Source organism: Opisthorchis viverrini, assembly GCF_000715545.1.
Source record: "Opisthorchis viverrini unplaced genomic scaffold opera_v5_449, whole genome shotgun sequence".
Lineage (NCBI taxonomy): Eukaryota > Metazoa > Platyhelminthes > Trematoda > Opisthorchiida > Opisthorchiidae > Opisthorchis > Opisthorchis viverrini.
This window is the reverse complement of record NW_008752109.1, coordinates 166,554-177,879: the sequence shown is the minus strand read 5'-3', so window position 1 is coordinate 177,879 and position 11,326 is coordinate 166,554. Positions and strand designations below refer to the sequence as shown.

Below are 11,326 nucleotides of genomic sequence, written 5' to 3'. Positions count from 1 at the left end.
AACATCACAAACGAGAGATTCAGCTGGGTTCCAGGTGAGTCTCTTGAGAAACCAAATTAGTTTGCAAATGGGTGTATGTTCAGCTTAGAAGCTGTTCTGGTGGTGAAATTTTTGCCGTTTTCTATTTCTAACAACACTCTTCAGCTGGTAACATACAATTTTTTTTTTTTGGGGGGGGGGGGAGAGTTTCAACCATGCGTTTTAAATGACTTGACTGGTGGAGCTGACCTGACACCATCTCCAAAACGACTTCGGTCTTGGGGGTTTGATCTATCTATCTTATCCGAAAGATCTTGCACAGACTGTCAGTAAAATCGATCGATATTATTAACATGTCTTCAGGAAAGTGCGAATCCATGCTATACTGAAATGCGATCACTGTTAACAAAGCCAGGCTCACTCAATTTTACCTTGCTGCTGTAACGTTACTGAGCAATTTAGAATACTGAGTTCTACGGGGCGATCTTTAGAACTTCTTTCGACGCGGCACAGTTGTGCTTACATGGTTAACTTCTTCATATGAGTCTGCTATATCCTTTATCCACAAAAGTCTAACAGAACATTTCGACTTATGATAATTTGTTTTCATCAGATTTCAACATAACGAGACAACCAATTTTAAAAGCCGCTCATTGCACCCTCTTTTTTACACAAGTTTTTATTAAACGATTTATTTCCTTCCTATACAGTCCTCAAACGCGACGTTATGATCCACAGATTGATACAAGCTCTGATACAAGAGCTGACCATCAGTCACTTAGTTCACGAGGTTCCTCTGACCGCCCCGGGCGGAGCAGTAGACATTCTCGATTCGCGGCCACTGCTCAACATTCAGCGTCACATCATCACTCTGGGGGTTCTACAAGCACATTTTCACCCCGTACAAGTCTAGCAACTTATTTTAGTCATGATAGACGTGTCGTCACTTTTGGTCCGGGACGTTCGGATGGAAAAAACATTACTGACACCAGCAATGATAATTGGAATTCAAGCAAGGAGGACCTTCAAAATCCAGTCGGTAGAGTGGAAAGAAAGTAAGTTTGCTCACAAAAGAATGAGGGCTTGAAAATTATGCTATTTTTGCCGGAAACTTTTATCCGCATACGAACTTGGTTTTGAAAGGACACTCAACCAAATCCAATAGAATCTCTTTTTGAGGAAAACCACCATAAAGAAAGATATTCGGCTGGATTCAGCTAAGTCCCCTGTTAAAACAAACTTCGTGTGCGGATGAGAGTATCTGACGTATTACGTCCAACCTGGGTTCAAGTAGGACATGAAACTGACGGAAACTCTAGGACTGTACCAACCGGATGAGCCCATAGTCGCGTGGGCAAATCAGTAGTGAGCTGTCGAAGAGTTTTCAGTAACCATCTTCGTAATGCTTTACGTCTAGACAGTGCATTGCAACACTGGGAATCATACCAAGTGAAATACGAGACGGTTTGGTGCAGCAAATGCAGCTGAAGAAGAGACCATAATAAAAAACAGGAGATTCAGCTTGGATTCAATTCACTCTCCCCTCAAAACCAAGTTTGTCTGTAAATGAGAGTATTCGGTTGGGTCATAATCTGTTTAGGGTAAACTTCGTACGCTGATGGAACATTACATTAAGCTTGGTGCACATCGAAGTAGCGACAATTTTGTGTTATGTCATCAGAGTAGCTGCTTAAAAATATTAAGCGACTGATGTGACTATCTGTTGAAAAAAATTGATTTTCAACGAAAAGAGTGAACTAACCGACTTTATGATGCAGTAATATCTCTAAGGTTGATGAAACTCACTGTCCCCTCGTCCTTTTGTGGCTCATCGAAAAGGCTCAGTTCCTGAATTTTCGCTGATCTTTCGTGCCTGCAGATAAGCACTCATGTGCAAGTTAATCCGGTATTAACGAGATATCTAATTGGTAGTATTCCTTAATTGAGCGTGCTGCACAAATGCGGTCTCATGTTTTAATTAGGAGTAGATTCAAAATATCGAAGTAATTTTACTGATAGGACACTAATTATGAGAGTAGTACGGAGGAGAGATTCAGTCACTACCATCTTAATTTACTTATGGGTGTTTATGTGCGGATACATCCAATTTGACGTTCAGCTTTCTAAGTAGTGTCATAGCAGGAAAAGTACTTTGAAAATCGTGAACATCGTCCCAACCGAACCAGGCAGCCTGTGTGCAGTACATCTAGCTAAAGAAAATTATAGACTAGATTCGATTGAGTCTCCTGTTAATGCCGACTTAATTTGCGAATCACAAGGTTTAGACTAATCACCAACCATGGCTTGATCATTGCTTCCAAAACGTGACCTTCCTTCTCGTATTCTGACTATCTTTGGTGAACAAAGGTGTCTCAACTAGGACGGTTGTACTTTGTTATAAGGTTTGTAGCTGAAGGAATGACCTGGCTAACTGCACTACGAACGAACGTAACTTATGAAATTATTACTATGTGATGATTCGCAATTCTTTATGCGTCGACTGGGAGAATCCAGGTTACGACATTGAAAACTATACTGGTACAGAATTTTTACTAGAATGTCGCCAGTGGACTCGGATGTCAAGGTGCGTTATTAGTCCTTAGTAACCTATGGCACATTTTCTGACTGACCAAAATAAGCTAATGCTTATTTATTTATAAGTGGTACCGTAATACTTACGCAACTATAACTTTCATCCCAAATAATTATTGTTTCTAAAGGTTTTCAAAATCCGCCTCATCGTCTCTCACTAGTGGGGCTATTTTCCGCCAGAAATTCTCACCTCAATTTAACTAATTGAATGTATTTAGGCTTGAGGAGGCACAGTCCATTTCTCCAGGTACATTCTCACATCCAGTAGAGGGGCCTCAATAAGTCGACGATCAAGCATTTATCAAGCGACATGCCTCTAGCACTGACTAGAACAACCTAACCGTTCGTATTCTAGCTTACACCTGAAGACACGATTGGTCATCAATTGGAGTAAGCAAAGTTCATCAAACCGTGCCTGTCTGTGCTACGTTCAGCTTTTAGGGTCAATAATCGGCGCCAAGGTGGTAAGCTTGAGGTACAAGCGTCTGATCTCATCAGGACCGGAGGCACTGACTGTCTCCCATGAAAAACAAATTAGTATGAAAATGAGTGTATTCGTCGAACTTTCCATAATTTGGGTTCTAGTAAAGCATAAGACTGGCGGAAATTGAGCAGCGCGTAGTTCTTTCCTGCTGTTATGTTACGTACATCTGAGGCCCCTTTGATGTACGTCTTAAAATACACCATAAACGAAAAAATTCATACGGATCTCACTATCGTACTTTCTCAGTGGATCAGGACGAAACAGCCAGCATGGGTGTCCACCCAAACGTTCTTTCTACCGTGGAACTAACTCTACTGGCGTCGTGATTATTCCATTAGTCCACACTTTCCTCCCTTTCACGCTTGCAACTGATGAAATTAAGTGCAATTTTATTACATCTCCCTTGTACCTCCGTTTTACCGAACACAATCTCAGTGTATAACTTAGTGATGCACTCAATACATATGCTAATTGGCAAAAGACACCCATCTGTAACTTTTATACGTGCGAACGAGGGACTCAAATGAATCTTTCGTTCATGCTACTCTCTAACTGGATATGCTGCACAAAGGCAACCTCGTGTTTTAGGTGGCACAATTTTCAGAATATCTCAGCATAGTAACACCATTAGTCGAGACTAGGCCTATCTGATGAACCCCAGGACGGGTGAAACCAGTAGAGGGTTGTCAGAGTTTTCGGTAACCCTATGTGCAGTATTCAATGTCCCCAAAATACACTGCGTTACCTCGAATATTGTATCAAACGAAACCTGAAGTGTTCTTTGTGCAGCACATCCAATGGAAGACTATCATGAATAAGAGATTCAGGTTAGTCTTCTGCTAACAACAACCTAATTTGCACATGTGCTTCGCTGACTGCGTTCAATTTTTAAAAAAATAAAACATAAGGTTGAAAGAATCTCAGAGAAAGTGCCAATCAGGTGAGTTAAAAAAGGTTCAAAACTGATCGTAGGCTTTCGAAAAATGTTTGACAGCCTTATGAATAGTATTTTGCGTCGAGCGAATATGTAGCTTTTGGTATTCAGCTGCGGATAAAGTTGACTAAGATTCAGGGAGTAGGCCAAATTCCAACATAGTGAAAACAGTAGCGGGACGTCGGTGCTTGCTAGTCTGTGTTGCAATATACAACACCCATGGAAATTATTCTTTAATTCATCAAACGGGACCATTCTTACCTTGTATTGCGTCTGTTTTCCCTAACGTTCTTCAGGTTAGAATGTTTATTGAAAAGGATCCGGTCGATTGCTTGTCGGATCCTTTTGAACTGTCCGGATACAGATCATGCTAAAGGAATGTGTAAACAAGTAGCTTAGAAAGAACGACAGCACACTCACGAATACTCCATCCATAGTCGTGACTCGTAATTTGCCACCATATGCACATACTAATCAATCTCAAGAGCTAGCCCCAAATGGGTCAGGTCAGATCGTTTGCTCCCTAAGGCATCTTTCTTTTGGAATGTTCACCTTCCACTTCTTCATCTCTCCCTGCAATTGTCTGCCCGAGAAAACGCTATTACTATTACCGCGACACATTAAAGCGTGAAAACTCATTCAGTTTGTTAAGACTGCTTCACGCATGAAGGCTTTAGGTTCTGCAATCACACTATTCTCGAGTGAGGTCTATTTTGGAGACTGCCAGCTCTAGAGGGGCCAACTCGTTCCGACTTTCCGTGTGACCTTTCAAAATGTAGACATCTATTCTAACAAAAATGTTTCATGAGATTTTTCCCCTCCGATCGCAGTAGGTTTAACGGAGAGCTTGCTGAATCACAGAAACTCCTTCAAGTGCTGAACGAGTTGATCTTAAGTTTCTTCGAAAGGGTTATGTTGATAGCGGATAAGCTATCATGCGCAATGGAGCAAAAGTCCATAACGGGTCAGTTGTCTCTTTAAACGTTCACCCTTCAAAGACCCACTTTTCAGAGATGAAACTGTACTGTGTCCTCACATCTGAAGGAATGCTGACTCCAGGATACTCAACCTAGTGCATGCACACTATAATGTGCTAACTTGCTATCTGTGTTGTGGTTGTTTAGGACTAGGCACCCATCTCCACTCTAGAGATCGCACGGTAGGATTGAAGGGTAAAGTTTGCCGGGAAACACGTAAATGCATGTGAAGTTATGCTTAAGGGACAAGAATGAAAATTACTCGATAACCAGAGGATAATGAACCCAAATGAGCACTGAACATCGAGACAATGGAGATAGTATGTATGTGCTCACTGGCACGCAATTTCTGACATTTCGTATCGGAATTATTCCTTAAGTTGGCAGCTAGCTTATCATACAGCTCTGATGATAGTCTCCCAAGCTGTCGAAATTCAGAGGCACGCCAAAGTGCAGTGGTACGAATCTTACGTTTCAGCGTGTATCAGTTGTAATTGTACGTGATGCAATGGGCCATGATACATAAAAGAAAAACGACCCGGTTTGATGTGAATAATCCTATCAGTGCGTAAAAGATTTTCATCAAGATTTCCCTGCTTCGTTTGGCTCAAATATTAGGGCGGAAGTAGTAAGCCTGTTCATGCTGTCTTAAGAATTCAGCTCTGAAAGGCATACAAACACCAAGATACCTTGGAAACAAAACAACTAAACAATGATGACATCTCCGTTGCGAATTTGTCATCACCAGTTGCTCCATCCATAACCGGATTGGGAGACGAAGACAAATGCACCATACACCTGCATGATAAGTCTATTGTTTTCCATGATCTCTGTGATGGAATAGATGCCCCAAAGCTTTCTTACTCATTGTGATTACAACCAGAAAGGCACTCGACTGATTTACTTTGATGTTGTAACAACTTCTCACAACGAATAATAACTGTACTGCGCCCGAGAGTTGACTGAGTCTGTTTGAAGTCTTCCTGTCAATTTTTGAACTAATATCGACTGAGGAGTGTCAAAATTGACTTTATTGAGAATCGTATTCACTTACCTTATGAGGAGAACACTCAACTCTGCTCAATTTTCCCATTTGTATCACGTGACGGATAATTGCCACTTGAAGCGTACCAAGAAAGTGTGTCGACATCGCTGCCATAGAACCACAATTTTTACTTAATTTTATTCAAAGCCTTAAGGTCAAAAGAAGAGAAAGAATGACGGAGAAATATGATGGTAGCATATTGCAAGCCCTTTTCGGTGCCTACATCCCAAAACACTCAGTCGAACTACCTGAAAAACCTGGCTGCAGAAATGCTAATGAGAGCGCTCAGCATTGTCTCCAACCAGACGCAGGTAGTGCAGATGGAAGGTGGACCACACCAGCACCCAGACTCTTTGTAACCCCCGTTTACACCGTTTTGTCAAGTTACATGTGGTCCATCTCGTAGCCTGTATTATTCTGAATGGGGCACAGAGAACAGCATTCGCCTAGGTAGATGATTCTTCTACATGCGTAAGGCATGATCAGGTCACCAGAGCTAATGGTGCTGAATATTTTCTGCCACTGAATTGGTAGGTGAATGTGTGAGTATCAGTGGACCTTTCGTTGATGAGATCAGGAAAGAAGGGGAACCTACAACTTCCAATGTGTAATTATCTACATCTACCTCCCCAAACCATTGGCCAACAGAACTGTGGCAACTATAAGCACTGTACAACGAGTAAGCGTTGTACAGTAAGCTGAAGGTGATGATGAAGTACACGCTGCACAACCTGATACATGTTTTCTGATAACCTTGTTGCAAATTCGTTGACGCCATCAACACTAGCGACGCTGCTGAGAAGCTGATGGTTAAAACCTTGAAAGTGCCATCTGCCCGCGTAGGCCGTGTCTCACTGCCATACAACATATACGCACCCACATACACTATACAATATATATATATATATATATTCATATGCACAACACTTTTGACCCTACAAGCGCTGCAAATTAGCAAAGATGATTGGGCCATTTAGATTCGTCCAGTGACTTCGTAACTACCGTAGCGTGGCCGGGTAAGTAAGGCAGCGGATGTGAGAAGAGCTGCACCGCACTGTGACTGATCCGACTAGCTGACAAATTAGCACTTAAATTTAGCGGAACATTCGATGCGACATACGGAACACTGATACATTCATAGTAAAGTCGTCTCGGGCAACGTTATGGTTACCTGAAGGGTCGCCACAAATTTTGGGAGCGACTCAGTATCTGAAATCTAACTACTGCCAAAAAGCAACAGCAAATATGGGCTTCCTGAGCTGTAACTTCAAACTGCATTTCCATGCGACTAGCCTGTACGCTTTTCAACAGTGTTTTCGAACCCTAGTTGCGTCGTTGACCATAATTTTCGAATAGATGCTACCTGAAGGGTGGACCATTTATGCTTTAACCCTGTATTTAAAAATATGCATATATAACTTGTGACATTGGCTTCTTTGAAATACCATCCTGTGTGCTTCCGGGCCATATTTTTTGCACAGTAAGAATATCATGTGAACCAGATTTATGCGAACTATTCTGGATCTCACTATAAAATTAACCATTTCCAAGATATATTTAACAGATGCTAGGTCACCACTATTGACCTAAAATGACAAATCGTTTTATCTAGAGTCTGCTTTTAAACCCATGAGCTGTCAGATATTTCGGTAATACCTACTTAGGTCTACGGATGGCCTTCACTCTACTTTTTATCTACTGGGGACCGCAGAGATTCGTCTACCTTTTCCTTTATCTTCAGAATCTTCTGTGCCTGCCTCTAACATTCTCCGAGTTAAAATTCTCCCTTGTTTTTGCTCCCAGACATTGGGTATGCAAAATATTTCATATAACCCAAATGACTGTTCTACACGATTTGGTATGTATCCCATATGGAAGTTTCACTGCAAGATTTATGGGATGAAACAAAACAGATGAGGTGGGTTTTCAGGCCATGGTATGCAAGTATACTTGAACATGTGCATCATTGGATATCACTAAAAGGTGTGTACGAGAATACCACTGTTGAATCACAGTGCTTTACCGTTTGAATGCTTCAGATGATATACCAGAGGTATCAGATCCTCAGAGGTAAGGTCATGTTCACCGTTCAGAAATCTACTTGTAACAGATTCAGCACATATGAATCTTTACACACCTGTTACGCCTTAACCGTGCTACAGCTAAGAAATGAGCCGTTCCTCGTAGATTCGTTGTAGACTAATCTGAAAAAGAACACGATTACAAAGGACATTGTCATGAGTATTCAACACAAGAAGTGCTTTCGCATGTGTACATATAATTGCATATGTCCGTTTTCATTTGCATCACAGATTACCCATACCGGACGAAAGAACCAAGGGCATCGGAGATAACAATGAGCATGATAATGATATACGAGTTATCTCACAATCTCGTCCTTGGCAGAGCAACACAAATGCTCACTTCACGGTTCCGTCTGCTGGCGGGAGTACACCGGGCAAGGTGCAGAGTACACGAACTGGTACGTTAGTACTTGGTTTATTGTTTTTTTCTGTGAGGTTCTTGCCAGTTGTACGATCTCAGTCGACTGTTATGGTTCCTTGCAGGTAATCTGAAGTCTTCTGCATCAGGACAGGCGTTCCAACGAGCTAACGTGCGATCTTGATTCAACCACCATCAAATTCTCCAAAATCGTGTGACGAAAATAGATTGAGCGCGTTCTAGAGTAATCTTGAGTAGTTTCCAGAGACGAGACGTCCTTTCAGTCTACAATCTACTCAGCGCAATGCTCTAAAATAGCACCATTCACCACAGTTGTACAATTTACCATACGTAAGATTTCCACGCCACCTCGACAGTTAAAAATTAAAGTAGTCATTTGTGTAATGGCCAAGTGTTTTTCACTGAGACACAGAAACCCCTCATCAAGACCACCCGACATGAGCTACACTTCCTTTTTATCGACAGCGGTGATCTGAATAATAACTACGGTGCGCCAGTAGTCTATTCAACCATGATGATAGATGTTCCGTGCTCCCCCACCGTTTTTATTGTCTCCGCCTCTCCATAGCACGTGTCATATCAGTCTGGTGTATCTCACTGTTTCGATCCATTATCCACCAGTTGATTACGGGACACCGTAGGAATAGTACAGTTGATACCGAGTAGTCTGGTCCACACTGGTCCATCTTCGGGTGTCAGAACCCGTCTTTATAATTCGGTATTTCAAATACCTGTGATGTATGTGGACGGCCACAGCAGAGGCAGTTTTTAAATACGTCGCAGAAGCTTTAAGTGATGGTGGAGTTTGCAAATCAATAGACTACGAAGCGATCTGAGAGAATCAGCTTGTCATGATATGAATTCCATGAACAGCTGAAGTAGATGCAATCCAGCTTTTTGTCACCTTTTGTGCCTGTGACATCTGTCCAAGCGTAAACCTCACGAGTGACGAATACCAAATTGGAACCATCTATACGGATACCGACCATTTCCCGAGATATAACCAACCAACGGTCATGTAGGAGACTAGCTGTAGAGGCAACAGACGTTTAACTCGGCCTTAGCTAACTCGACTGAAAGATGGTTACAGTAACTCCATAGCCGTATTATTTGTGACACATTTGGTTACGGTATCATGTTCAGGCAGAAATTTCTCTCAGAACTTTCACCTTAATCTCTCCAGTTCACCCTTTTTCCCCATTCTGTTTACCCCTATTATCTTCACCAAAAACCAGCCATTAGATCTTAACACAGAGAAGGCGCGGACCGGACACGTGTGCTATCGACTTCATGTACTACTGAATCCACTGTGAAATGCACCCACATCTCCGTTTGTTCCCCTCAGCCAACAGTCTACCAGTTTTCCTAGTCTTTCTCAGCTCGCTAGTGTTCAGAGCTCTGCAAGATACCCTCATGAACTATGTCCCTTGTTCATCGTTTGCCGTACGCACTGTTATTTCGCTCCGTTTACATGGTTGGCCAAAATCAACAATATTCCTGACTGGTAACGTATCACATTCGACTCGATATGGCCATTTACAGATTAGTCAATACCAATCGGGCACCGATAGTGGCAAGATTTTGTTCTGCAGTACTATGTTTTGTATCAGGGATGATATATGTGACCCACTAATTCAATGACTGTATCTCGTTAACATTTACACAGATGAAGAAGATGTGTTCAGTGTGTCTTCAATCAATGGCAATGGAAACGACCAAAATAGTTTGGAATTCAACCATGAAACGCCTCACAAGCAAGATGCTGATTTATTTGGCGCCTGTTGTTCGATCGATCAAAGCGTTATTGAAGCACACGCGCAGTCAGCTGCCTTGGGACCTAGACCTACAACAAGATTCGGATCTACTGATCGACAGGCACCTTAATTCTTCATTTCGGAGTTTGAACTACATCGGCCTGTGTGATGCAAATTCACCGAGCAAGTTTTCCGAAAGCCAAATTCCACCTTTGGAGAGATTCAATGCAAAATGAGCTCTCCACGAGAATACTTCGGACGCTTAACTTGACAAAAACACTTGCACGGCATGTTCCCAACTTTCGTTATTGTACATTGGCATCCATCTTTCGCACCATTAGTTTTTGGGACCAGATACGCTTTTTTGGCGTTTATTTTTTAGTGTTAGCCAGATTGATTATTGTGCCGAGACTCCACTCTCACATGGTATGGTACTGATAACCAACACTGGTTGTGATGCAGTTTTTACATAGTTCGTACATAAAAAACCCGTTGTTGTATGATTTGCACTCAATTTGCAATGAGAGCCCTAAGGTTAAGCCACCCGCCGCAAACACCGTGAGCATGGCATCACCCTTCAGGGGTTATACGGTTACAGCTTTGAGCACCCATTTAAGTTAATTTACTTGAACCATGCTGTTTGTCATGATGAAACGCCATTGCGTGGGACATTTACTTCTTCATTTTTAAAAGTATTCAGGCAAAAACCTTCCACGTTTTCAAAGACTTGAGTGGTAGGTATTCAAGCTATGTTAGGTTTACATTATTATCGGGAATAGTTGGTTTCATAGAGCTACACTGTTTCCGGAAACATTTGGTAACTTCGACAGGTGTCCTTCAGAGAACATTTTGCTCTTAAACGTGCGACTTTGTATCGTCCAATAATCGGGTTGGTTCCACCCGTGCTGTTACGGTAACGAGGTACGTGATCCGGCTATCATCATCATCATCATCATCAACGACAGCATGACATCAGTGCTCAACACCAATGCTTCACTGCCGTACAGCCATGACTTATTTGAAAGCCTTATTGTAAAGAAAAGAATAAAGGTGGATGGGGGAGGGACTTAGTGCTAGCTTAACACAATCATTCCGAGG

General features: G+C 42.0%; 1 protein-coding gene across 1 annotated transcript in view; it reads left to right on the top strand.

Annotated features, from left to right (window-relative positions):
- T265_11130 (hypothetical protein) overlaps positions 1 to 10,765 on the top strand; it is a gene marked incomplete at both ends in the record, with an annotated part of 31,284 nt that extends 20,519 nt beyond the window's left edge. Inside the window, 3 exons of the mRNA XM_009177704.1 lie at positions 690 to 1,034; positions 8,324 to 8,474; positions 10,141 to 10,765. Coding sequence (XP_009175968.1) covers positions 690 to 1,034; positions 8,324 to 8,474; positions 10,141 to 10,464 — 820 coding nt within the window. The remainder of the gene's footprint in view (positions 1 to 689; positions 1,035 to 8,323; positions 8,475 to 10,140) is intronic.
- Between the last annotated feature and the right edge of the window lie 561 nt (positions 10,766 to 11,326).